This window comes from Aristolochia californica, unplaced genomic scaffold, assembly GCF_029961685.1.
Source record: "Aristolochia californica isolate CCGP_79_NKW_82.1479 unplaced genomic scaffold, dmAriCali1.0.hap1 SCAF_5, whole genome shotgun sequence".
NCBI lineage: Eukaryota > Viridiplantae > Streptophyta > Magnoliopsida > Piperales > Aristolochiaceae > Aristolochia > Aristolochia californica.
The window spans coordinates 42747877-42775854 of record NW_027182214.1 but is presented as its reverse complement, the minus strand read 5'-3'; the positions used below and the strand labels follow the sequence as shown (position 1 = coordinate 42775854).

General features: G+C 35.2%; 3 protein-coding genes across 5 annotated transcripts; all 3 read left to right on the top strand.

Annotated features, from left to right (window-relative positions):
• Positions 1–217: 217 nt before the first annotated feature.
• LOC137965583 (probable cyclic nucleotide-gated ion channel 5) lies at positions 218–11378 on the top strand. The gene is made up of 8 exons (XM_068811851.1): positions 218–413; positions 3512–3704; positions 4088–4670; positions 7025–7237; positions 9346–9644; positions 10134–10245; positions 10339–10575; positions 10658–11378. The coding sequence occupies exons 2-8, from the start codon at positions 3643–3645 to the stop codon at positions 11363–11365; spliced, it is 2214 nt and encodes a 737-aa protein (XP_068667952.1). The 5' UTR covers positions 218–413; positions 3512–3642; the 3' UTR covers positions 11366–11378.
• A 2238-nt stretch (positions 11379–13616) lies between these two features.
• On the top strand, positions 13617–17181 carry LOC137966419 (uncharacterized protein At2g39920-like). Of its 3 annotated transcripts, XM_068813018.1 has the most exons (6): positions 13617–13847; positions 14175–14275; positions 14771–14857; positions 15270–15720; positions 16030–16230; positions 16549–17181. In XM_068813018.1, exons 3-6 carry the CDS (start codon positions 14809–14811, stop codon positions 16757–16759), a joined length of 912 nt encoding a protein of 303 aa, XP_068669119.1. In that variant the 5' UTR covers positions 13617–13847; positions 14175–14275; positions 14771–14808; the 3' UTR covers positions 16760–17181. The 3 variants fall into 3 exon arrangements, with proteins under 3 accessions (XP_068669119.1, XP_068669120.1, XP_068669118.1); XM_068813019.1 differs by lacking the exon at positions 14175–14275; XM_068813017.1 differs by having other exon boundaries at positions 13617–14275.
• Positions 17182–19709: 2528 nt separating this feature from the next.
• On the top strand, positions 19710–27624 carry LOC137965753 (eukaryotic translation initiation factor 3 subunit A-like). Its single transcript, XM_068812089.1, has 14 exons — positions 19710–19887; positions 20622–20723; positions 21556–22037; positions 22240–22455; positions 22541–22909; positions 23003–23032; positions 23743–23970; positions 24055–24216; positions 24857–25078; positions 25186–25392; positions 25821–26027; positions 26117–26197; positions 26416–26617; positions 26921–27624. Exons 2-14 carry the CDS (start codon positions 20678–20680, stop codon positions 27343–27345), a joined length of 2877 nt encoding a protein of 958 aa, XP_068668190.1. The 5' UTR covers positions 19710–19887; positions 20622–20677; the 3' UTR covers positions 27346–27624.
• The last annotated feature ends 354 nt before the right edge of the window (positions 27625–27978 follow it).

Genomic DNA, 27978 nt, shown 5'->3' with positions numbered 1-27978 from the left:
GAGCGGAGGGATTGACTATTTCGAAGACGATGGTTATGGGAATTGCATTTTGATAGATTTTTTGGACATTATCGTGAAGAAAGATAGCAGGTCTCCTCCATGGGTCTGCTTTTTCGCAAGCGAGATTAGACCTGCCCCGTTGATGGAAGTGGCTCCTAAATATAGGGAATGGTATGACATCGACCTTCTCTTTTCTTCTTGTCATGGAAGAAAGGAACGCCTCTGCCCAAAATTCCCATTTTCCACAATACATAATTCCGTATAATCGAGATACTTGCTGCTGCATTTTCTTCCCTGTTAATGGCTGACCTTACGGCATTTTACTTTTATTCCATCTTCCTTTTAATGCAAATGGATCTCATTCTACAGTGATTGAAGCGAAGAAAAACAAATCGAAGACGACAAACAAGCAGGTGATGCTTTCTCATATTCTTCACTCTCTCTAATTTCATGCATCAATTCGATTTGGTTATAATGAGAATTGTTGGTTCTTTCTTGAGCTGCATTTGCAATGCCTGTTGTTGAATCTAGGGCAGTATGTGAGTTTTGTATCTTCTGCTACAATGGTCTCATTCTCATACCATAAAAATGCTCATGGGATGGTTGTTGGCTTTGGACGTTGTTTCTTTACTAAATCTTGTGTAGGAGGGTAGTGTACTTTGAAAATGAATTACCTAGTGAAAATGGAAGTGAAAGCGAAATACTTTTTGTTTGAGCAATAAAAAATATAGTGAAATGTAATTTTTTGTGTTAGTGTATAGTGAAAAGTACATATGAAATTTATTAATAAATTAGATTTAACTTTTATAAGATAGTTTTTATTTAATTTTTTTCTTAATAAGTTAAGATAGATTTTAGCTTGTCTGAATTAATAAATAATTTTAAAAAATAAATTCTTAATTAATTAATTAAATATATAAAAATAAAATACTTAAAATAAAATTTACTTTTATAATGTCTTAATGCTTAATCAAATTGTTACTTTTAATATCTAAATTCTCACTTTTAAAATATTAATTAAATATAATATAAAAAAATAAATTTATGTAAATAAAAAAGGGTATTTTATTATACCAAATTAATTTTATGGATTTAATAGATAGCTTTATTTAGTTAAACTAAAATATAATTTACTTTGTTTTAAATTAATTAATTTAAAATAATTTAAAATTATTTATTTAATTAATATATATAAAATAAAATAATTAAAAGTCCTTAATTTTATAATATCTAAATGTTAATCAAATTATTAATTTTACAATGTCTATTTTCTCACTCTTAAAATAGTCATTAAATATAATATAAAAATAAGGAATTAATATAAAAAATATTATTTGATCATTTAAAATTACTTGAATAGATTTAAATTTTATTTTAAATAGTTTTATTTGACTAAACTAAAAAAAAATTTAACTTGTTTTAAATTAATAAATAATTTATAAAAATAAAATTTATTATTTTTTTAAATAATATCTGTAAAAAAATGATTAAACAAATACTTACTTTCATAATATCCAAATATTTAATCAAATTTTTGCTTTTGTAATATCTAAATTCTCACTCTTAAATTATAAATATAATATTAAAATCATGAATTTATATAAATAAAATTATTCTGATTGATTTAATTTTTATAACATGATTCTATTTAACTATTCTGTTAATAAACTAAGATAAATTTCAACTTTTTAACTAATAAATAATATAAAAAGTAAATTAAGATTTGTTAATTTAATTAAATATTTAAAATAAAATACTTACACAAATAATTAATTTTATAATATCTAAATGCAAGAGTGAGAGGGCAGAATGAGCAAACCAAGAGTGAGAGAAAGAGTGAGCACGCGACTGCAAGTGAATTCACTAGCCTTAGGGAGTGATTTCACTTTCACACGCCACTTACAATGCACACTAACAGGTTTTTGGTTATTTTCACTAGTGCTTTACTTTCACTTTCAGAGTGCACTAACACAGGACCTTAGAGTGGCATCTACCCTATTGGTGCACTAGGCTGAGTTATTTTCTTATTTAATTTATCCAATCAATATGTAGAGTTTTGCTTTGTGTCATTCCCTTGGTCAATTTTCATTGGAATTTGTCAATGCGGCTTATTCTTGGCTTTTATTTTTGTTCCCTCCCTTATTCCATCCACCAGAACAATAGTATACTGCCTGCTCTGTACTTCTTGTTTTTCATAGTGGCTTTGAGATTTCTATTGCAACTTTTTTAAAAAAATTGGTGTTGATTTGTTTGCTTTTTGCACTTCTTTTTTGAATGATGAGAAATTATATCAAGGTAAAAGAGACAAGAAAAAGAAAAAGAGGCAGAGGCACAGCCCCCCTCCCCCACAAAAAACAAGGGGAAAAAAGATTAGATAGATAGATACATAGATAGATAGATGAATGGATGGATAGATGGATGGGTGGATAGATGGATGGGTGGATGGGTAGATGGATGGATGGATGGATGGAGAGAGAGAGAGAGAGAGAGAGAGAGAGAGAGAGAGAGAGAGAGAGAGAGACTAAAACAAGGCAATGAAAGTACAAGAGATTAATAAGAGGGGCAGCCCCTATAATCTTGAGGAAGGGTGAGAGCTTGGGTAGCCATCTTCAAACTTTTTTTGTTATTACTTAGATATGCATACTATTTTTCTTGAAAGCTTCACATGGATTTAAATGTCAGTTATAGCTGCACATAATTTACCTAACAAACTTCACTTCATAAATTGGTTAAAGAATGTCAATGAGTTTATTATGTTTATTATCCCTTCAAAAAAAAAAAAAAAGTTTATCTCTCAGTTTGTTCGCTGGAGAAGAAGTAGCAAAAACACTGAAGATAAAGAAAAGGTTTCTCTAGTACACGTAGAGACTTTTTTTTTTCACACGAAAAACTGGCCATTTTATTTCCCTTTTCTTTCCCTCTACTCAGTTCCTTCTCATTTAGGTGGTGCTTTCAATGCATTAAACTTTTGTTATTGGAACTAATTTTTTTCTGTGCTTCTACTCAATCTCAACCAAAAATCATCATCAGCCTTGTACTAACTGTATTGCAGTCAGTGCATGAATTCTCTTCCATTCTGCTTTGAATGGGATCTGAAAAGATCAACCTTCAAAAATAGTTTGTGATTTTATCAGAGAAAGTTCCACTTTGTATGGGAGGTTTCGTATATTTGTTCTGTTTGTTGTTTGGGTCTAAGATACTTGTTTACATGGCTTTTTTGCTGCAAATTAAAGTGACTTCACATAGACTAGAGCAGGTGCTACCTACTTGTGTATGGAGTTTTAATCCAAGGTAAGGCCCTTAAATATTTCGAACACAATGCTTGTAAATTTTTATGACTTCTGCCAATCACTTGAGACATATTGTTCAAAAAAAATTTAAAGAAAGCATGAGAGGCATACCATTTATACCATCTTCTAAATATATATATATACATACACACACCGGTAACTATTTATTAGGTTGAGATCACAGCTTTCTTTCTTACATCTGCTGGGCATTGTTGGTGCAGGAGGTTTAATATTTCTGATATCAGATACACCACTACAACTTTGAACTAGAATTTTAGTCTGCTCTGTGGATGCCATTGTGAAAATGATATATGGCTTTTTATGTCCGCTGTAGCTTACATGGTTGTGCAAAATGTTCAATTGCGGTGGGTACAAATCACAGTATATGGGGGGCCACAAAGAGAAATTTGTGAGGTATCTTGATTCTTATTACTTGATTTAAGTTTATATACGGAAACTGATAGTGTTTACACATTTGTCCATGGCTGAATAATCATGGGTGGAGTTATTTGTGCAATTGACTTTTCATTGCATATGGAAGTTCATTTTTTAGTAGCCTTTTTCCAAAAACCTTTCCCTCTACAGTTGCTTGCTGTTTGATTTATGCCATTGAGTTCTTCGCTGTTGACATTTCAATCCTTGGATGATGACGTGTAGTTTGTGTTTGCACATCAAATCCCTTCATTCCTAGATTATTTATCTGTCCTCTTCCTTTCTTTCTGGTTCCTTTTTAAAAGTTGCTTCTTTGATGAAACCCATCATTGCTGATGCTGAGATTCCTTCTTTTTTTTCATTAGGTTGGATGATTTGGACTCCACAGCGTCCTTTTCATCTGATGTGGCTGGTATGAATAGATGTGGATTCGGCATAGAGGGATTGGGCCGTGGACCCAGATCCTCCAAACCATCTAAGTCATTTAGGAGAGGGATGAGAAAGGGCTCAGATCGGCTAAAGTCAATTGGCCGCTCTCTTCGGTTTGGGGTTTCTAAGGCAGTTTTTGCAGAAGATCTTAAGGTGTCCGAAAAGAAGATATTCAATCCTCAAGATAAATTCCTTCAAATATGGAATAGACTTTTTGTAATATCTTGTATCCTGGCTGTATCAGTAGATCCATTGTTTTTCTTTCTCCCAATGGTTGATAATTATTCAAGTTGCCTTGGGATAGATTGGAAGTTAGCAGTCACATCTACGACTCTCCGGACAGTAATTGATGCTTTTTATGTTATCCGCATGTTCCTCCAATTCCGTACCGCTTATATTGCTCCATCTTCCCGAGTTTTTGGTAGAGGTGAACTAGTGATTGACCCTCCTCAGATAGCAAAACGTTACCTGAGAAGACTCTTCATTGTAGACTTCCTAGCTGTTCTGCCTGTTCCTCAGGTTTGAAATTCAACTCATTTCTCAATTCATCATGTTTAAATGTTATTTACTGAATCTCTTTTTTTTCAGATAATTATTTCTGAATCAAAGTTTTTTTGAAAATGCTAAATGCCCATTAAGCTTGAAGTTTTACTTTTAGACAGCATGTGGCCTCAAATTCTTTATCTCTTTTAAGATAGACGCGTCCATTTAATTCTTGCACTTTTATCAATTGGGAATTGAAGATGCTCTCATTTTTTGTACTGTTTGTTTGAATTTCAGCCATGTCTGTTAATGCATGAAATCTAGTTAAGGGAAATCATTTGAGCCTCTTGAGCTTTGTTTACAAGACCTTGCATTCTATTTTGTTTTATGTTAAGTTCTTTACATCTGGTTTCTTTTTGTTTCTGTGGCTTTTCGGTTTTGTCCTTTTCACCTTTGTTATGATTGGTTAAATCAGCCAAAATCATGTTGTGAAAAACTGTGAAGGAATATTTTTTTTATTTCATGTGATAATGAGATGTGGCATTGTTTTTTTTTTTTTTTAGTATTTTTGCTAAGTTCTGTCAACAACCATTTTATTGTGTTTTAAATCAATTGAATTTACCCCTTTGCTTATCATAATGATGAGTTGCAGCTAATATAGTACTGTGCCATTCTAACTTCCATTGCTATTGTCAAGCAACCATGGGATGTTTCATCTTGTTTGACATGTTATGACGTTAACCGAGTTTCTTCTGTTTTTTTTTTTTTTTTTGTCGCCCATGTTTTATTAGCCACTATGATGAGGAATAAATTGGTGGTTGCAGATCTTTATATTCTCTGAAGTTTGATGTATAGTTTGACTACAAACATGGATCTGTCAGTCTGTCATAGACGCTGTCCAAGTAGACTTTTTTTAAATGATGTTGCTTTCCAAGTAGAGATTAAACAATTTAAATATTGAGAGTAACTTAAAGCTTCACACTATGTTTCATTCAATTTTTCTGGTTCAAGCGAGGACTCCCTTTTATGTATTCTCTAGCTTGAGGGGGAGTTGCCATAATGAGGTTAATGAAATTGATCCAAGGATTTATTTGGTAGTTGCAAAGCCATAATATTCTATTGATACAATTAGACTGCCATATACTGTTGAGAATCTTTGTAAAGAATTTCTTGTTAGACAAGGTGTGGTATAAGTCAGCACTTTAGTGCATTTTTTTTATCAGAGTTGGCTTGAAGGTGTATATTTACCAAAGCTCACTAGTATCAGCTCTATTATCATCAATCTACAAAAAAGCAGTGCATGCAAATGTGTCAAGTTGGGCATCTATGACATATATCATGAAGGGAACCATTGGAGTATATTTTCTGACTTGTAAGAGTCCTAATATTATAGGGGAACTTGTCAACTAGTGGAGTTCAATGTGTAATGGGAGGTTGAATTCTATAATTTTGTTGAACCCACTAAAACTAAGAGAGTGAAATAGAGTGAAATAATTTGATGTGAAACAACATTATTAATAGGCGATAAAGGGTTGAAACTTCATCTCTTTCTCTCAGATTTCTGATTCTCCACTCTGATTTTCAAGTCTGCTAATAAAATTATATTTTAGCACAACTCTAATATAATTGGTGTTTCTTGGTTTGTTCAATTCTTGAGGGTTTATAGTTTGTGGCAAGAACTCTAAATCTTTCTTATTTTTATTCTGATGGTTTTTGACAGTTTCTTTCTTTCTTTCTTTTTTATTTTTTTGAGAATGATGAAATTTCATTGAGGAAAGAAAGACACAAAATCGGCCCTGACAGGACCTATAATGTGAAAGAGAATAAAAAAAAATATAGAATCAATCAATGAACATCAAAAGGGAAAATATCCCCTGTCATAACATCCTGCAAAGAAACAACCTATCATAATTCTATAGTGGATTCATCAGCACATTAAGATTACAGTTTTGTTTCTCTTTTTCTTTTTTCAAACAGATGGATTTTAATTAGTTTGTAAGTTAGAGAGAAGCCATTGTTTTATTCTTATTTTGTGAAATGCACTTTTTTTCCATATGATGACAACTTTGCAGGTTTTTGTTGCTGAAATTTACTCTTTCAATCAATAAACATCAAAAGGGAAAACATTACCTGCCATAACATCCTGCAAAGAAACAGCCCATCATAATTCTATAGCAGATTCATTAGCACATTAAGATTACAGTTTTGGTTTTCTTTTTCTTTTTTCAAACGAATGGATCTAATTCATTGTGAGTTGAGAAGCCTTGGCTTTATTCTTATTTTATGAAATGTACTTTTTTTGCCATTTGATGACAGCTTTTCAGGTTTTAGTTGCTGAAATTTACTCTTTCAATCTTTAATGGATATCAAAGCATTGTTACTTTGAACAGATAGTTGTTTGGAGGTTCCTTCAAAGATCAAAAGCTTCAGATATATTAGCTACAAAGAGTGCTCTTCTGTTCATCATCTTGCTACAATATGTTCCCAGATTTTTCCGGATTATACCTTTAACTTCAGAACTCAAACGGACTGCTGGTGTCTTTGCTGAAACTGCTTGGGCTGGTGCAGCATACTATCTGCTTTGGTTCATGCTTGCAAGTCATGTAAGTCCAACTTGATTTGAGCCTCAGTGGTGCCAAGAAGCCATTTTGTAAGAGCTTTCAATTGTAGCAAGTATGTTTTTGCTTTGTGAATTCCACTTGACTGCTTGTTCATTCATTTGGCTCTTTGACACGAATGCTCTAATTCCATCCTTAATTTTTCAAGTGTTTTTCTCGACCAGCATTACAACTGTTTGAGCTCTGCGGGTTAATTTTTTCTATTCATTCTTTTATTTAAACTTGTTTTTTCTGTACCAAGTATGCAGGTCTTTTTGTTGGATGACAGTAGAGTGGGAATATAAGTTCTTTTGGTTGGGGGAGGGGGTGAAATATGCATGAGGAAAACATTTGATCAGTAAGTTGATGGTGGTTCTTTGCTGGAGAATTTCCCTGTTGGCAGGTTGAGCCTAACAATATTCCTCTGGTATTAGACGTTTCTTTGAATGGACACCACTTATGCTGATGCCTGTAGTTTATTTGTTCAGAAATTGTAGAAAATGTAGCTTCATTGTGGGCCTCTCCATTCTGCTTTCATTACAACATATACTTTCTTTTGCCACTTTAGAGACAATTTAAGTGATTATGGGGGCTCTGCACCGTCTGAGTTGGCAGCAAAGAACAGGTGGTTTGTGGAGCCAGATGTGTAGACTATCTTTTAGATTCTTCATTTGACTTCAGAAATCTAGATATAAGTTAGTGGTTAAAAAGGACTGTGTAAGTAGTTGTTCACTACTAAGTCATCCAATACCACAATACTTGTGGTTGTAAGATATAGGTAGAGGAGATAAAGACAGGTTGAGGACAGATCTTGAAAACTTGTGGGGGGACACCAGTATGCCCATTGGGCTCCAGTGGACCCACCACATTATGGTTGAAATTATTTATTTTTATAATCTCTTTTATTTTATTTTTAGTTTATATTTCCTGATTTTACTGGATTTTATAAGACATTGGCCTTATCTGTTTTGAGTTTTAAATTTTGATTTTAGTTATTATATAGATTGTAACAGCACATTGGTTGCAGATTTGAAGATGAATTAATAAAATCCTCCTACTATTTTCTTTCTTTCTCCCTTCTTCTTCTTCCCTTTCTTCTTCTCCTTCTCACGTCTTCCTCTATCTTCTTCTTCCCAATCCTTCTTCTTTCTTCTCTATTTTCTTCCTTTCCCTTTCTAATTCCAGCAGCTAATTGATATTCGGATACGTAAATTGAAATCACGCAATCAACTTGTCAAGCATGACTACTTATGAGGTTGGGATGGGTTATATATATATACATATAACGTTGATTACACGCAAGCACATCCCATACGCGTGATGAAACTTGAATCCAAGACCTCACACTAGAAAGCTTCCATTGAGCCAAAGGCCCAAATCACATGGGTATAGTGATTGAGAATGTCCAGATATTTTGTGTGGAAGGAGAAACTTCTAATGTCATGTGTGAAAGGACATCTGCATGTCTGGCTGCCGAGAGCTCACAGAAGACAGCTTGGTAAAAAACATAGCCCACCAAAATAACGAAAATAAAATTTTCAGTTCCTCTAGTCAGGAAGTGTAGAAACATCTCTTCCCTTTTGACCTCTGTTCCCCTTTTATTTTGTGTTCTCGCTTTTCATTTCATGTACTCTTTTCTCCAGGGGAGTTTCTTACGATGAGTCATAGATATAGTCTTACGGTGAGTCATAGATATAGTTTGATGAAATCTGTCTTCCTTGCTACAGAAAACAGGGGTATTTTGCCAGGGACAGTTGCATTATACTAAAGCAGCCTTAGTTCAAATAATTGTGTTGGGAAGGGGCTTTTGCATCAACTTTGAAGCCTTTTTTTCTTTTTGGAATTGCATTTTTGGTGACTATAAATTATACATCGCTGCTCTTATGGGTAATCTTTTTATATGTTTCCGCCACATAACATTTATAGATTGTGGTTCTTTTATAGCTTCTATGCTTGTTGAATTACTTGTATGATATGTACTATGTCTGTGTACATGATTATTAACTAATTAGTCTTCTGCAAAATCTTTCTGTCAATATCATACTACTGCATGTATTTCTCTTTGTTACAATATATCCTTTTATATTTAAGATATGAAATAAATGTTTCTGCAGATAGTTGGTGCTTTCTGGTATTTATTGGGTGTTGAGCGCGTAGATGCATGCTGGAATGATGTTTGCAGAGGGCATGGCAATTGTAACGCAAATTACTTATACTGTGGTGTTGAGCATTTGGAAGCTTATGATGAATGGAAAAAAATCAGTCTAGCTCTGAGTGTCAACTGCTCTGCTCGTGATGATGCTCCGTTTAATTTTGGGATATATGCTCAGGCTTTAAAATCGAGAATTGTTGAACCTGGAAATTTTCTGTCCAAATATTTCTACTGCTTGTGGTGGGGACTTCAAAATTTGAGGTAAACCTTAAAATCTTTTTGGTGGTTAACATAAGTTTCATTTGGTCAATTTTTTTGGCTAACTGGTAAAATCACATGAGTTGGACACTGCGTTTCTGCAGAGTTGTTAGTCAATCATTATCCAATATGATGATTCTTCATCTGAGAGGTCCCAGGATGCATGTACATGTGTCACGTGCACTACAGATTTTCATTAGTAAAAGGAGGTCTTTTGCAGAGGATGGTTCCATGATCCTCTTTGTAGTTTGTTGGCTGATTGAGCAGGCTGTCTGCTGGCATGCAGAAATATTCAACAGCTTTTCCAAATGAAATCTTCCACCTGATGTGTGGGTGATTTCAGTGGATGTGCTCATCTTGAGCTCCAAGAGCTCATTCTTTATGTATTTATTGTTCAGAATTGAGTGGCAGTTTGTCCAATTGGTTTTCTCCATTGTTGAGATTTATTTCTGCTTTAAGACTCCCTGACACTTCGTTTGAATCTGTCTGCAGTACACTTGGCCAGGGGCTCTCAACTAGCACTTACCCAGGAGAGATCATATTTTCAATAGCCCTTGCTATTCTGGGTCTTATTCTCTTTGCTCTGCTTATTGGCAACATGCAGGTAAAGGAACAGAGTCTAGACTGTTGAACAGATCTTTCTATTTTGTGTTCTTTTGTAAAACTTGTTTCTTAACATATCTTTCACTTGCCACAGACTTACCTTTCATCAATAACGATCAGGCTTGAAGAGATGAGAGTGAAAAGACGTGACTCTGAGCAGTGGATGCATCACCGCTTGCTCCCTCAGGATCTCAGGCAACGTGTTCGGAGGTATGACCAATACAAGTGGTTGGAGACTCGAGGAGTGGATGAAGAAAGCTTGGTACAGAGCCTACCAAAGGATCTCAGAAGAGATATCAAGCGACATCTTTGTCTGGCTTTGGTGAGAAGGGTGAGTGCATCCTTCTCTTCTTACTGTTTTCTTTCCCTCTGCCATCTGATCAATTATCCTAAACATGTTTGGGTTCTAACAGGTCCCTCTATTTGATAACATGGACGAGAGACTGCTTGATGCTATATGTGAACGGCTAAAGCCTAGTTTGTATACTGAACACACATACATTGTCAGAGAAGGAGACCCAGTGGATGAGATGCTCTTTATCATACGAGGTCGTCTGGAGAGTGTCACCACAGATGGTGGCAGGTCCGGATTTTTTAATAGGGGATTACTAAAAGAAGGGGATTTTTGTGGTGAAGAACTTCTAACATGGGCACTTGATCCAAAATCTGGATCAAGCCTTCCTTCATCTACGAGGACTGTAAAAGCTTTAAGTGAGGTTGAAGCTTTTGCACTTACTGCAGAAGAGCTAAAATTTGTGGCAAGCCAGTTTAGACGTCTTCATAGCAGGGCAGTGCAAGACACCTTCAGATTTTACTCGCAGCAGTGGAGAACTTGGGCTGCCCGCTTTATTCAAGCTGCATGGAGAAGATACTTGAAGAGAAAACATGCTGAGATTCAGCGAAGAGAGGAAGAAGCAGAACTAGAAGAAGAAGAAGAAGAAGAAGAAATGAGAGGTGAGAATGAGTTGGGTGGTGGTTTCTCAAGTCTACGAGCCACCATCTATGCATCTAGGTTCGCTGTGAATGCTCTCAAGGGTATCAACAGGACTCGTGACAGTGGTCGAGAGCTGAAGTTACAAAAACCTCCAGAGCCCAATTTTTCTATAGAACATGACCATTGATTTACATGAGCTAAGATTTGTTACATCCGACTTGTTTGTATCTTTATAGTTCAGTTAGAATTCCTTTTGTTAGAATTTCTGAAGAATAAAATGATTTATTGTTTATTGTAAATTGAATACACTATGTCTTTATTTATAATAGAGATAATAAATAGAATCTCAGTTAAATTTAACAACACATATGCTAGATATATTCAAAGTATAATTCTTTAATAATTCTAATATAAACAAAAATTCCTCTTTGGCTACGTGTTCTTCCCATGATACTCGTTTCTATGAAAGTCATGTAAGATTTTTTCATATTTATCCTTCAATATTTTCTTTCATTCTTAAGTTTGTAACTTTAGTTTGCAAATAAAAAGATTATTAGCCTTTAATTTTCTTTGGCTAAATTTGTTTTCATCAATGCAAAATTTTCGTATTCTATTCCCCCCTTATTAGAGTTTTAAGCAAAAACACACAAAGCCCTAACAAATAATAAACTACCCTCCAAACCAAATGGATAAAAAAATAACTGAAGATAATTGCTTTTAGAAAACCCTACCTGTAGGGTAGAACCCCCAAGAAAAAAAAGGCCAAAAGAACAATGGGTGACAGATAGAATCGAAGCCAATACTAGGACTTCAAAAATAACTTCAATAGGCGGGGCATTGTTTGCAACCTCCTAAAATACCTTTTATGTTAGAAAAACTTACTCAGTGTTAAAGGATAACAAACAAATTGAACAATAGATAGGGAAGAGTCTTACATTAATCTAACAGTAAGAAGTCTCACAAAGTTAGAATTAATATAGTAGAGTCTTATAGGAGTCTCACATGAGGAGGTTTCATAGATGAATGTCAGTTAAAGGTTTTTTAGTTACGTTAGTGTTCTATTTATGTTCAATTGTTCAACTGTTCTAGGATTTATCTTTTAGTATTTAACTTTGGATATAACTAGGATAAGAGTAATTTAATTATAATTGGATTTTACTTGTTTCCTCTGTTATAAATAAAGACTCATATACTCAAATTACATCAAGTTAGTGAAGTGTTTCTCTTTTACAAAAATTCAACATGGTATGAGAACGGTTTTTGTGAGTTTACTCGAACAACCCACATAGATAATGTGATTTTTTTCTGATCTATCGTCTCTCGTAGTTTAGGTTCGTATTCTATCATTTTTCTTTATTTCCTATTCTAGTACTAGTTGTTTCATTGGCCTTCGTACCTCCATAATGAACTTTTTTATATTACAATTTATATATTTATGGAAAGATCTTTGAGTCTACTTTCCAACGTAAAAATAAGTTTCATGATCAGAGTTTTCTAAAAAGAGAAATCGATATTTGAAGCAGCAAAAGTCTGCCTGCAAGAGAGGTTCGAACAATAACAGAAAGTTTTAACTTTTGAGGTCTTTTATACCATTAAGAATGAGACTTTATATGGAAAATTATATGTCAAAAGATAGATATATAAGTTTTTTTCTTACGTATTAAACAAATTCTCAATCTGATTTTTCTAAAGGGAGATATCAGTACGAGAAGAGTCAATAGTCATGTTGGCCAAAGAAGAAAGAGCACTCAGTTCGGCGATAGAGACCACAGACTTGTATGAAAACATCTATTGAATTACGAAACTATTGGATTGTGTTGAAATTAATGAATAAAAAAATTATAATAAATCTAATAATAGCATCCCATTTTGGTCAAATATATGGTTCAGTCTAACTTGGTTTAATCAAAACCGGCCATTCTACTTGTTTAATGACTAGTTCAGTTTTAATAATATTGATAAAAACTCAATATAGCTAAAATTAATTATTTGTATTCATTTAAAAATTATTTATTTAAAGTCATAAGAGATAGGTTTTATCACTATAGTGTTAGTACTCAAATCAGGAAGACTTAGGTCCTTAAATTCTGGTCCGACGGGTCTTGATACAAACCTTAGGCTCCGTTAGTGCCCCTGGTTGGAAATTTATATCTTAGGAAAAACTAAAAATATTTTGTCTAAGATACACATTTCCAAGAAACCTTAAGATAAAATTTTGTTAGTACTTTACTAGGAAATTATATGAAAATTTTAAAATTTTCTAAGGAAAATTAAATGGACATGTTAGTGTTTTTATGGGAAATAAATAAAATTTTATAATATCAATGGATATTAAGGGTGGGGTTTAAGCCGGGTTCAGGAGTTCCAGAATATTCCCTTTAAACCGAAGCACGAGTTACGGTCTGGGGCACGTGCAACCCGAATCTTGACCTCGGGCTTTCCGCTATCGTCTCCCGTCATCATCTTTCGAAACCAACAGATGGCGAAAGACACTTCGGTCGCGCCAGAAGGCTTCCTTTCCATTCTTCCAGCAGATTCCTGCATAATTGAAGCCTAGATTGGAGTAGTCGGAGATGACGACAAATTTTCCCCGTTCTTACCTCCTGTCCTCCGTAGCGATCGCTTCTGTCATCTGGGTTTCTGATCATAGATCCCGATCTGGCTTTGAAGTAATTCTCGTTCGCGTATTTTTATAGAATTTTTGGGCTCCTTGAAAGTCAAATTGTGGAAGATTGATCTCTTGAAAGCTTTTTATGGGTTAATGAATATGCAATTGTTTTAGATGAATCGGAAGTTTGAAGGTTTTCTAGTGGAGTCATTGTTTGGATATCTCTGAGAAGAAAAACGTGAAAGGAAATCGCGGGTGGCATAGTAATGTTTAGCGGTCCTGTAAAATGGATTAAACACTTTGATTTGAAAATGAAGTTTCACTTCAGATTTATATCATGTATATTGATGACTAAATCTGAAGCTTAAACGTGTGCCCTTCTTCACAGCCTAAGATTGGTACTTCCCTCTTCTTAAGCAAGGTGACTCTGGTATTATTTATCAGCTGGATCTCTGGGAATGTGAGCCCCCCTTGGCATTTCGTCTTTAGGTACTTGAACATTTCTTCTGTTCTTATCCCTGAAGTGCTAATGGCTTAGCTGATTCTCTGTCAGAAATGGGGTCTCCTTACATCATTATGTTGTTGGAAACATTATCGTGTCGAGATTTTTTCCTTTTCTATTTCTGTTTGTCAATTCTAGTGTGTCCTTTCCTTGGGAGAGCTATTTTCCTTTTTCTTCTCTTAATGAAATCTGATTTCAGCCCTTGCTCAAAAAAAAAAAAAAATCTGATTTCTCACTGTTTCAAAACCCGCAGATACATACCCGCCTCCGCTGAAAACTTTAAAGTAGCTCATTTAGATTGAGATTATAATTTTACGCTCAAAAGAAGTTTTTTTTTTCTTTCTGTGTTTGAATTGGGGCTTTTAAGAAGTTTTCGATTAAAGAAAATCTTCCAATGCGTGTAATTGATTGGTGGGGGGCTTCTTGGTCTGCTTTTGATAGATCACCAATTTTCTTGACCGTCTACTGTGCTCCTGTGGCAGTTTGCTGGATTGCTTCAGTGTCGTTCTATGCCATTCAAATGCAACGTGGAAACTCCATACGTAGTATTTCAAGCAGAGAAGCTTCCAGTACGTCATTTATCAACTTTATTTACCATTTTCTTTCTTGAACGAGGTTTTAGATTGCTAGTTTTCTTCCTCCAAAGTGGTTAGATAGTTCTTGTTTTGTGTTGGTCTGCATCCATGTGCATGCCTGTGGAAAGTAGAGAAAATAAGCTTCTTATTTTTCCTTTTCTTTTCTTTTTATGATTGTAGCATATTGATTATTATTTCCCATAGTTCTTTTCAACTCCATGTAACAACCAATCCGTGTCATTTTTATTCAAATTGAAATCTTAATCCGTTTGGTTTGAGTTCTGAACAAAACATTATCCTTCGAGTGTTTAAGAGAATTAATGATCTTTATTGTCTTGCTTATCTATAGTCAATAATGTCTTCTATAACCTCAGAGATAACTTGGTACTTTCTTGACCTTTTGCAGCCATGGGAAGTGGCTATGTGATTGACTCTGGCTTCTATATGACATCCTTTGCTGTGATAGTCTTCCTTGTAGCACTTGTAACAGCAGGCATGTTACTAATCACAGTAATGATTGCATTAACAGTTTTGTTGCAATCTTGTCAAAATAAGAGTGCTGGACCCATTCAGCTTGAAAGAGCAAATAGAGAATATACTTATTGCAAGATTTTTGTTTCACATGCGGAAATCAACAGCTTGGGAGTTGATCAGTTTCCTGAAATTTGTAAGGCACATGCTATTCAATACATTGAAGAAGGTCAATATCTTCAAGATTTGAATTTGACTATCGAAATGGCAAACAACTACTTCAGTAATATCAAGCCAAAGGTTGATGGTTTGGATGTGATACTGATGGATATAGATGATATCTTCACCTCAATTCTTGCTCATCACAACTATGAGTATCAGTATCGGTAATTCTCAGTACTTAGCCTGATGGCTACATGATTGCTTATGCCAGACCCCTTTTGTTTTATTTTTCAGCTACCTTCTTGACTTTTTCCCTAGCTCAATTTAAACATGCTTAAGTTTTATCATACATCACTTCTTTTGTTCATTTGATTAGGTTTCTTCTAAAATTATAAAAAAAATAAATTAAAGTTTTGCTTTAATGTTTATGGGTTCAGATCCTTCTGCTGCACATTCAAGATGTCATGGTTACTTTCTATATACCAAACTAACTGGCATTTTTACTAAACATTGTTCTTTCCATGTTTTATCAGATTCAATCTTGGTCAACAAGACAAACAAGCTGATGCAGTGAAACATCCATTGCATAGAGCTCTCGTGGCATTGCACATGACACTCCAAGCTGATGGTTGGTCATTGGTCTTTTTCACTTTGAAGTCTGAGGAGGAGAAGGAAGACACGGTTCACACTCTTTTATCTGCAGGATATGGAGGCTGGTCATCCTTGATCATGAGGTATAGTGTCTCACCGATTGTGGAGAGTTACATTACGGATTGGAGAATTTCTAGATCTTGGATTCTAAACTGTCGAATATGATGATGGCAATTTAACACTAAAACTGCAAGCTGCCCTTGATTAGACTCCATTATAGATGCATGATATGATTAGCTGAGTGAGTGTATCCGTTAATTTTAATTGATGTTTTTTTTGGTGGAGGTGGGGGTTGGGGAAGGGGTTTGTCAGTTACTATACAGATTTCCTCTGTGCTGTTGCTATCAACTTTTATGCTAATGTTTGTATTAAATGATATTCATATCAATTCATGTGTGCAGGTCTGCTGATGAACTCGAGATGGAAAGCTGGGAATACTTGTCTACAAGAAGAGCAGAATTGCATAAACAAGGTCTCCATATCAACAGTGTTATCAGCAGCCATCTATACGCCCTTACTGGCCCATTCTTAGGAAAACATAATTTCAAGCTCCCAAGTCTAATATACTCTAAAAAAGAGGAGCACTTTCAAAACCGTATGCCCTCAACATGATGATGACTAACAATTTGATGGTTGAAAAGTGCATGAAATTCATCTTCTACTAAAAGAGGAGCACATTTCAAAACTTGATGATGACCAGCAATATGATGGTTGAAAAGTAAGGTTATCACTGCATTTGTATAAACTGGTAAGACATCTTATCATACAAGAAAGATTTACTTGTGATTGTGCAAATGGAGTATGCAGGTTTTCTTAAAAGGTGTAAAAGTGCATTGTTACATAGAAGCCAGCAAAAGGTTTCTGACTACAGAAGATTGGGAAGCAAAGTATAGCCAAGTTGCTGGTTACTCAACAATATAGACTTTAAGGGGGGGTTAGTCCACAATGAAGTGGAAATGAAGTGAAAAATTGAATTGAAGTGAGATGAATTGCTTCCACTTCAATTCATGTTTGGGTGTTAGTATAGACGAGTTCAAGTGGCTGGAAAACATATTCCAGTCCCTAAATGAAAAATATGATATAAAAAAGAGAATAAGTAACATTTTATAATATACTTAAATAGAACATATACCTAAACATATAATTAACAAAAATAAACGTGGTTACTATACTTATAAGTGATTTAACGTGTAGTATTAGAATATATTAATATCTTAATTAATAAAAAATTATATTATATTATTTAATGATTATAATTTATTATAAATTAAAACAATAATTATGGTTTAATTAATTATAACAATTGGATAATTAAACCAATTAATGATTACAGTTTATTATAAATTAATATACTAATTACGTGTGACTAGAATAAATTATTTAAAATAAATAAAAAAATTAAAAATAACATAAGTGAATATAATAAATAAATAAATTATTTTGTAATAACATAAGATATAGTTTAACATTAAAACTCATTATTTTAATAAAAATAAATAAATACATAATAAATAAATAAATATATTAATTTATCAATAACATAATATATATTTTAAATATTATTATTTAATAACATTTAAAAAAAATAAAAACTAATGGTTTAATTAATTGGATAATTAAACCGACGATGTTTAATTTTTCCTAACTTAGGAAAAATTAAATATCGTCTTCGTCTTCCTTTGCGGCGATCTTGGCAACGGCGACGGCAGCGGGCAACGGCGACGGAGGCAACGCTCCGACGGTGGGCCGAGAGGGAGAAAATAGGGAGGCCGAGAGAGAAGAGAAGCCAAGAGGCCGAGGGGCTCTGGCCTCCCATGTTCTGCGACGGAGGTCGAGAGAGGGAGGAAGGAAGGCCGACGGGGGGGGGACAGGGGGTGGGAAGAGAGGGAGGCCGAGGGGCTCTGCGACGGAGGTGGGGGCAGAGGGAGGACGGCCGACGGGGGTGGGGGCAGAGGGAGGACGGCCGACGGGGGTGGGGGCAGAGGGAGGAAAAAAATCGCGGAGGAGGGGGGGGAAGAGAGGGAGGCCGAGGGGGCTCTGCGTCTGGAGAGGCTGACGAGAAGGGGGAGGGGAAGTAGCAACGCGCGTCGCGCGTGGAAAGCAGATATTTGCAAAATAGGTAGGAAACAGTTTTCCCCCGTTTTTGCCTGAGCGAATGAATTGGTGTTATCTCACTTCAATTCAAGTCATTCTAGACTAATGCCATAAATAGGATGAACTAAGTAATGCGGGGGTAATTCATTCCACTTCATTGTGGACTAACCCCCCTAAGTTGAAGACTAAAGTTATGAATTTTGAAACAATTTAGGAGATAATATATATATATATATATATATATATATGCCCCTTGAAGCCTTATGTGCATTGGAGATTAATCTTTCTCGAGTTTATGAATTGTATGAAAAATATTCAGTTTGAAAAGAGGTGAAAGGATAGTGATTTTCAAGAAATTAAGATTTTGTACCCTTTGGGACAAGAATTTGATGCAGTTCGAGCCTAGTTACTCATCTTAGATAGTATTCCATCACTCTCCAAAGCATTCAACATGCAATGAAGTCAAAAGGGGTTGATACAATTGCTCTTAATACTCAAGGATGATTAGACGTACTTATTAATTTATATTACACTAAAATTTATCTTATGTTATTAATAAAATATTATATTTATTACTATTTTTTTTTGTTTGAGTATTCTATATATTATAATTAATTAAATTAATATTTTAAATTTAAATCATAATTATTGTATTATTTTAGACTAAACTACAATCTATTTTAATTTATTAATAAAATATCTTACTTAATTATTTATTAATAAATTATTTTTTAATATTATATTAAATTACCAATTATAAAAGTAACCATGTTTATTTAGATTTATTATTAGTTTATGTATATTATCAAAAGTAATCAATTCTCTTATTTCCACTATATTTTCTATTTTTGGCACTAATACAAGAAAGTACTTTTTAGTGCACTTTACATTGAACACACTAACACGAAAAAGTAATTAACTTTTTATTTCACATTCACTTTCACTTTCACTTTCCTTTTCCCTTTTTAAGTTCACTAACCCCCCTTCACATTACATCGTTTCATTAAAAAAAAAATAGTGAAATGAATTCCACTGACTTTTCAGGTTTACTAATGTTTTTAAGACACTAGAGAAAGTGAATTCTCTTAAAACTTTCCTTGTACACTAACAGGGCCAAAATCCGATCAAACTTATGTAATCAGGTCCTAACACATGGGTCTGACCCAATTAGAAATTGAGTTCTCTTAAAACTTTCCCTGTACAGTAACAGGGCCAAAATCCGATCAAACTTATGTGATGAGGTCCTAAACATGGGTCTGATCCAATTAAGTCGAGCTAGAACCTTAACCACTATGAAAGAAGATGTTTTGGTTTTTGTGTTTTTGTCCGGTCGCCCGGTCGGACTACTTTGATTCGGGTCTGCGACTGTGCAAGCTCGATCGTTAGACCGTGAGCCGTAACCGAAATTTCTGTAACACTCATTAAGAATCGGAGAAATCCGTTTTACAAATGCCGCATTGCAGTTCCCGTTTGGGAAGTAGGGTTTTTCTTATTCTGCCGGTTCTGTCGTTCGCGCATTTGATGTAATACCGCCTCTCCACTCGACTTCCAGGCAGCTCACATGCTCTCCCCAGACGAGTGTTCTATATCTGTCACTTTCACTCCCACATTCTGCGATTGCTTCGATTAGCCGTCGGAAGGAGAAGGTATCTGTCAAGCTTTCGAATTTGTGCCTTATTTGTTATAAAATCGTTCGAGCTATAAAGAATTTTAGGGTCTTTCTACTTTCTACTTGATGAATAGGGTTCGATTTTTTCAATCTTTAGTTTTTATCTTATATCCCCAACTGAACAGGGTATTATTGGGTCCAAAATTCTGTTTTCCACCCTTTTTTTCCCTCCCTCTTATGCGATCGATTATTAAAGCTCGTTCGGACAAAAAGTTAGTTCTTGGGGTTCGTACGGATTTATTTATTTTTATTTTATTTTTCAAATCTTCATTGTGAACATAAGGCTTTTTCTCACCTGTTAGTGTTTTTGTTGATAATACTGTAGAATTTGTGTTGATATTAGCTGCCGAAACTCGTTATCTATTAAATAGAAGACATGGATTGTTGTTGTTATTTAATTTGAGTATTTGCTTCAGTTCTCTTGTTTTATTTCCGGGATCTAAGAACATAGCTCGAGTAGTACTATTTGATATTATTTTACTTGTTTTTTTATCAATCATCTGGTTATTTTTCTGTTATCTAGCCGGATTTTTGTTACTGTTTTTATTGGCTGCTTTGACTGTTTTGTATCTGCACATTGTCCTTCTTACAATGTTGGCTGGATGAGTGGATCTCATTCGCTTGAACGGAATTGAACTCACCTGGTAGGGGACAGTGTCCATTCCCGGTAGTGTGTTTGAAAACATTGACACCTTTTTTTCTGTGCTTTAGGTATTGTGTCTCACTGTGTGCATTCTGGGGGCTGCAAGAGGCATTAATCTACAATCATGGCAACCTTCCAAAAACCTGAAAATGCTCTGAAAAGAGCTGAAGGTAGTAAGCTTGAACGATTTTTGTCCAATTTTGTTCCTTAACCTTGTTAAAATATTTCATTTTCCACTGTTGAGTTATTGGACTCAGAACCATAACTTGTACTTGCTTGTTTCTTGCCTGTACTAGTTGTCAGCATCATTTGACTTTGTCCAGCTCTGTTTGCTTCTGCAGGTGAAACATTAGTATAACATGACGAAAACAAGTACTTTTAGTCTCTCTTAACTAGATGAGACTGTTCTAGTGTTGTTATTACTCTATCAGAGTTGAGAGATTAGATACTCTTTCTAAAGATGATTTAATTGTAGGCATTTTTAACAAAAAGAGCATACTCTACTTAGATTGAAATCTATCAATTATTTGTGCCATCTCCTTTTAAATCCTAGTGCTGTTGTTTATACTTCCTTTTGAGTAAAACAAAAAAGGAAAACATTCCAATGCTGTTAATATCATTTCTAATGTTCTGAAAAAAATCTTATTACTTATTTGTGTATTTCTCAGATCTTTCTTCTGTTGAATTACAGTTGCTTTATGTCCCAGCTTTTGAGAAAAAAAATTCCTTACTGGTGGGAGTTACTTTCTCTACTGTGTAACCCATTCTGAATTTAAAATGATCTGTCATTAGGTGAAATAAAATTGTCTTTCAGTATTTTCTTTAAGGGTCTCCAAGTCCTTGTAATTGAGTTGTTCAATCAACAGTATTACTTGATTATGCCTTAGTCAATAAGACTATCCTCCTGCTTGTGGTGCTTGCAATATGACCTGGTGTCTTACTTATTTTGGATCGATATCATATTATTTTGAAAAAATCACATTATTTTCTTCTTTTGTGCAGAGTTGATTAATGTAGGGCAGAAACAAGCGGCCCTGCAAGCGCTTCATTATTTGATCACTTCTAAGAGATATAGATCTTGGCAGAAGACTCTTGAGCGCATAATGTTCAAGTACATTGAACTCTGTGTTGACATGCGGAAGGGGAGGTTTGCTAAAGATGGTCTCATTCAATACCGGATTGTCTGTCAGCTTGTGAATGTTTCTTCTTTGGAAGAAGTGATCAAATACTTCATCCATCTCTCAACTGAAAGAGCTGAGCAAGCTCGGAGCAAGGCTCAGGCTCTTGAGGATGCTCTTGATGTCGATGACCTGGAGGCAGATAAAAGGCCAGAAGATCTGATGCTTAGTTATGTAAGCGGAGAGAAGGGAAGGGACAGATCAGACAGGGAGCTTGTGACACCATGGTTTAAGTTTTTGTGGGAAACCTATAGAACTGTGCTTGAAATCCTAAGAAATAATTCCAAGCTAGAATCTTTATATGCGGTAATGAACACTTCATACAGAAGTCTTCTCTATCTTTACTGGAACAGTTCTCGACATTTGTGAAGCTTCCCTGTCTGTTTCGAGCTATTGTGCTCGTTCCTAGTGAAGCAAATGCAAAAATCAAGACCTATTCCTCTAATGTAACAAAGTATAAAGCATCACTGATTTGCTTTCGCTCTCTATTTTTCTTTCTTATTTGCAGATGACTGCCCATAGAGCTTTCCAATTCTGCAAGCAATATAAGAGGACAACAGAGTTTCGTAGACTCTGTGAAATCATTCGAAATCATCTGATTAATCTCAACAAATATAAAGATCAGAGGGACCGTCCAGACCTCTCGTCACCTGAGAGCTTGCAACTTTATGTAGATACAAGGTTTGAGCAGCTAAAAATTGCTACAGAGCTTGAGCTCTGGCAGGTTTGTGAAGTTCCTTAATCATAGCAATTACTTTACTGAGTCTGTAGACAATTGCTTATTATTGTTCTCCTCTATTTTGTTTCAGGAAGCTTTCCGTTCTGTTGAAGATATTCATGGCTTGATGTGCATGGTTAAGAAAACACCAAAGTCTTCTCATATGGTTATCTATTATGCCAAACTGACTGAAATATTCTGGGTCTCGGAAAGCCATCTCTACCATGCTTTTGCATGGTTTAAGCTTTTCACTCTTCAGAAAACATATAATAAGAATCTGACCCAAAAAGATTTGCAACTTATTGCCTCTTCTGTATTATTAGCAGCTCTTTCAGTTGCTCCCTATGATCACAAGCATGGGGCTTCCCATATGGAGCTTGAAAATGAGAAGGAGCACAAATTCAGGATGACTAGTCTTATAGGCTTTAGTCTTGATCCAAAACGAGACAATAGGGAAGTGGTGAGTGCTTGTTAGATAAATGTTTATCTTTTTTTTCTAATTATTTTTGATTGACTTGACTCACTTTTTTCTTCTTTTATTTCTCTATGTCAGCTCTCACGCTCATCCTTGCTCTCAGAATTGGTAAGATTTCAAATATAGTGGTTATAAGCCTAGTCTCCATGTCTTGCATGTTTAAAGATCAGTCTGCATATACATGACATATGGAGTTTTGAGATGTTATTCACTGAAGTTTATGGGGTTCATGTTTTTTGTAGTTGTGTCAATTCATTATTTTCATTTATTAGCATCAATCTCAGACAGTCTTGTTTAGGAAGTTAATGCAGTCTAGACATGCCTTTGTTTTCTAAGAATAGGTTCACTAAGATTAGCCGCCATGAAACATATAACGATAGGTCGCTAAGAATATCAGAGGTCATTTAAAAAAAAAAAAAGGAATATCAGAGGTGAAATTGTTGTAACTGATTATCTTAGACATAAATTTCACAATGTAAATGAACTTAGACAAATTTCATGACATGAATGAACTGGGATTTATATTTGTTGTTTTTTTTGCTTTAATTTCTAATCTTTATTTAAGCGCTTTGGGATTTTATATTTGATCAAATTTGTAAAGTAGTTAATGAATGTTGTAGTATCTCTTGCATTTTTTGTTTTATTAGATGTAGGCTGTTTCTAATTCTTTTTGAACATTTTCTTTCTGTTAATATTCATTTATCATGTATTTGTTTACATTGTTTGGGAGGCCTTAGTTGGCAAATCACTGTTTTTGAAGTCTTTTGTTGGAATTTCATTATCTTCTAATATATGTCCTTCTTGTCCTTTGTCTTCAGACCTCCAAAGGTATCATGACTTGCGTGGCACCGGAAGTGAAGGACCTATATCACCTTCTGGAACATGAGTTTCTACCTTTAGATCTTGCATCAAAAGTTCAGCCTCTCTTAGCTAAGATATCTAAGCTTGGGGGCAAGCTGACTTCTGCTTCATCAGTTCCAGAAGTACAGTTATCTCAGTATGTTCCAGCCCTGGAAAAACTAGCTACCTTGAGAGTTCTACAGCAGGTCATCTATGATCTCTCTATCTCCTTCTGTCTCTCTCTCTCTCTCTCTCTCTGTGGCTGAAGGTAGTTCCCTTCAACATTTCAGGTTTCTCAAGTATATGAAACCATGAAAATTGAAGTGCTTTCAGACATGATTCCGTTTTGCACCTTTTCGAGTGTTGAGAAAGTTGCTGTTGAGGCAGTAAGACGTAATTTCATTGCTATGAAGGTGGATCACGTGAAGGGTGCAGTTCTTTTTTGTGATATGGTATGTACTAATGCTTGACAATTATCCTTTGTTGTGAGTGCATGGCAAAATCAAATATTGTTTGATGAAAGTTTACCTTCTTGGTGTGAAAGCTTTTCGTTTTAAAATAACAGAAGCATTATATTTCTTAGGGATTTATCAATTTTAAAGTATCTAAAATTATGTTTTAGTTCCGTTGCTTTTATTTTGCAAATACAAGAGAAACTATTTAAGAGAAATCTGTATTTTTTTTTTAAAATAAGGTGTGAATATATATTGCAAGATGAAGAAAGTATAGATACCTAGCTAAGATGGCCTTCCTCCACAAGAGAAATCTGTATTAGTCTCCTTTTCTGTACATATTGACTTCCTCGACAGTCATGTGTCCATTGTTCTTTTTTCTTCCAAAACAAAAGATTCTTTTCTTCCTTCAAAACCAAAGATTCTTTCAATAAAGAGAAAAAAACTATTGAGAGATTTAGTATTGCATACATTTCATTTGAATGTGGAAGATGGCAACTTAAACATCGCCTGCATGTGCTCCCAAAAAAAAAAAAAAAACAGATTGGTGGTGGAATTAATTTAGTGTGCTATAGAATCAAATTTACTTATTCTTTTCCAGCTTTGGAAGCTTCTGAAACTAACTGTAAACCTTTTGCAGGATCTGGAATCAGATAGGCTGCGAGACCACCTTGCCACTCTTGCAGAAAATTTAAACAGTGTGAGAAGTATGATTTTTGCTCCTGTGAAAAAAACATCAAAATTAGGTGATAGTTTACCTGGTTTAGCTGAGATCGTAGACAAGGAGCACAAAAGACTTCTTGCTCGGAAATCTATCATTGAGAAACGCAAGGAAGAACAGGAAAGACAAATGTTAGAAATGGTAATCATGATCGATTTAATTGACAGTGCAATGAAATATCTAAAAAGTAAATTTACCTACAAACCTTAGTCTTTGCATAGTTATTTGATGTTTATGCTTTTCTATAGGAACGTGAAGAGGAATCCAAGAGACTCAAGCACCAAAAAATTGTGGAGGAGGCTGAACAGAAGAGACTTGCTTCAGAGTACACCCGGAGAGAAGAGCAAAGGATCCGACGAGAAATTGAGGAAAGAGAGCATGAAGAAGCCAAAGCGCTGCTCATGGAAGCTGAAAAGCGTAGTAAAAAGAAGGGAAAGAAGCCTGCTATTGAGGGGGTAAATTCTGCTTTCTTAATAGAAAAAAAGTGCAAGTGAAGAAATTTCATTTTGATCAAGATCTTTTTGGCTTTTGTGCTGTTTGTAGAGGATGGAAATTTTTTCACTCCAATTCCTCTTTTCCTGGAAAAGTTGATGAGAATGGGAGAAATGAGTTTTTCTATTGCTCAAATTGGAAATGATGGGAAAATATGTGCTGTAATTAGTGTCCAATCGTTTCCTCTTGTGGCATAAATGCAAGAAAATTGGTCTAAAGGAATTTGATTTATATAGGGAAATTTTCTAATGGGAAATTGGACAAAGGTAAAAGGATTTTCTTGTTATTTTCTTTTCCTATGACTGCATCAATAGTTTTTTTTCTTCTCCCTGCAAAGAATGATGAATTTTCTAATGCTAGGTTTTTTCTATCCTTCAAATCATTTCTGCAGGATAAAGTTACTAAGCAGACCCTAATAGAGTTAGCTTTGACTGAGCAACTAAGAGAACGTCAGGAAATGGAGAAGAAACTACAAAAGCTTGCTAAGACAATGGACTATATGGAGAGGGCAAAAAGAGAAGAGGAGGCACCTTTGATAGAGGCAGCCTACCAAAAGCGAGTGGAGGAGGAGAGAAATCTCCATGAACGGGACCAACTGGTTTTGCTTTACCTCCATCCATGGTTAAGTTTTATTTGCAACGTTCTTGAACTCTTGAATCTAACCTGGTCATCTCTTCTACATTGCAGCTAGAGATTGAGCTCAGTAGTCAACATCATGCTGGAGACCTCCAAGAGAAGAACAGATTGGCTCGCATGGTGGTGTACAAGGTAATATTTCTTCTTAGTTTTCACGAAGTCCACCTTGAGTAAGAATGAAAAGTTTGTGATTATGTCTTTACTTATGTCTGGCTGTATAATTAATGGTTTATTAGGGAATGGTGCTGATTCTTCATGAACTCTAGTAATTACTGTCACAAGAGTTAATCTTCTATTCTATCTTCTGCAGCTTTTACCTATAATTCAAACAAAAAACTTTTTTTTTCCAGGATATCTTCCAGGATAAAATAGTCAGACAGCGTGAGGGTGAACATAATAGATTGGTGAAGGAGAGAGAAGAGCGGCTAAGCAAGCTTTTGGAGGCTCGTTGGCAGGAGAGAGACAGAAAAAGGAAACTTTTATTCTATCTTAAAACAGAGGAGGAGAGACTAACCAAGTTACATGAAGAGGAGGAAGCCCGGAAACTTGAAGGTAGCTTCCATTTATTTGTTTTTTCTAAATGACGGAAGTTTTATTAGCAAGAAAAGAAAAAAAATGGGTAGCTATCCTCCGAAAACAAGATGGGAGTAAGAAAAACAATGCCCGGGGATAGTTAATACCAGTTGGGTCCTGTAATTCAGTTCCCTGTGTAGCTTGTTAAGTAATCGTACAATCATGAGTTATGATTTAGTATATTGAGCAAAATGGTTTCCTCTAAGAAATCACGATTGAAGAGTTATACGTACCCATTTACACGTTTTTAGCACCGATTGTTTGTTACTTGTTTCTTTGCAGAGGCTGAAAGGAGGAAGAAGGAAGAGGTTGAACGAAGGGCAAAACTGGATGAGATTGCAGAAAAACAAAGACAGCGAGAGAGGGAAGCGGAAGAGAAAGAGAAAGCTAGGAGAGAAGCCCTTTTGGGGAGATCCATCGAAGCACCCGCACGACATGCTGAACCTTCCTCTGGGGCTCGACCTGTGGAGGCATCTGCTGCTCCTACTGCTGGAAAATATGTGCCCAGATTCCGACGAGATAGGGCAGAGGGATCGGTTGCTGCTCCACCTGCAGAACCAGAACGATGGGGGGCCCGCCAAGATGAGGGTCCTCCTCAGGCCTCTGATAAGTGGCGCAGTGAAGATCGCAGGCCATCAGCATTTGGTGGACCAAGATCATCATCATCATGGACCTCATCAAGAGCATCACGTGGCTCTGAACGCTGAAGATCCTACTGCTTTAGGAGACTGGAAACCTTCTGTGGAGGTGGACGTTTTGGACTCGGATTGAGTAGCAAAATAGATTTTGGCATTGCAAATTGAGAGAGGTAACAATAATGTTTCATTTATTTGCGGGAACAAATCATTTGGTACCTTTGTCTACTTCAATTTATGGCTCAGAGATTTTGTGCATCTCACCGCAACTCTGTTAGTTTCTGACTACTGTGTTCTTATTTGTATTACTAGCTTGTTGTCCCCTGAAGGCTATTATTAACTTTCGAGAAAGATTCTCTTCTGATGCTTCAAAGATTATTTGTATGTAGCATTGGCCGCTAAGAACATGATGAATCTGGTTTCTCGTTTTACTCAGAAAAATGTTCTGCTCGGGGCAGCTCAAGGCAACAAAGACCATTTTTTTTATGATTACAGGTGGAAGTTGAAGTGATACTTCTTTTCTGCAGGAAATTTTTTTTGATAAGAAACTGTCAAGCCTTGGCTCCTTTTGATACAATGGCAGGGGACTCTTAAATAGAACTGCCCCCCTGGCAGCAAAATCGTCATACAGTTAATACAATCCTGGTCGTGCAACTTCCTGTAATCGTTGAGATTGCCAAAAAAATGGAATTGAGACTCAATGGC

Coding starts and splice junctions, on each gene's coding strand:
- LOC137966419 (XM_068813019.1), top strand. CDS start 14,809: ATGCAACGTGGAAACTCCATACGTAGTATTTCAAGCAGAGAAGCTTCC. Junction 14,858..15,269: donor TTCAAGCAGAGAAGCTTCCA/GTACGTCATTTA, acceptor GACCTTTTGCAG/CCATGGGAAGTGGCTATGTG. Junction 16,231..16,548: donor TGGTCATCCTTGATCATGAG/GTATAGTGTCTC, acceptor TCATGTGTGCAG/GTCTGCTGATGAACTCGAGA.
- LOC137965583 (XM_068811851.1), top strand. CDS start 3,643: ATGTTCAATTGCGGTGGGTACAAATCACAGTATATGGGGGGCCACAAA. Junction 3,705..4,087: donor CACAAAGAGAAATTTGTGAG/GTATCTTGATTC, acceptor TTTTTTCATTAG/GTTGGATGATTTGGACTCCA. Junction 9,645..10,133: donor TGGGGACTTCAAAATTTGAG/GTAAACCTTAAA, acceptor ATCTGTCTGCAG/TACACTTGGCCAGGGGCTCT.
- LOC137965753 (XM_068812089.1), top strand. CDS start 20,678: ATGGCAACCTTCCAAAAACCTGAAAATGCTCTGAAAAGAGCTGAAG. Junction 22,456..22,540: donor CAGAGCTTGAGCTCTGGCAG/GTTTGTGAAGTT, acceptor ATTTTGTTTCAG/GAAGCTTTCCGTTCTGTTGA. Junction 26,028..26,116: donor TCCATGAACGGGACCAACTG/GTTTTGCTTTAC, acceptor TCTACATTGCAG/CTAGAGATTGAGCTCAGTAG.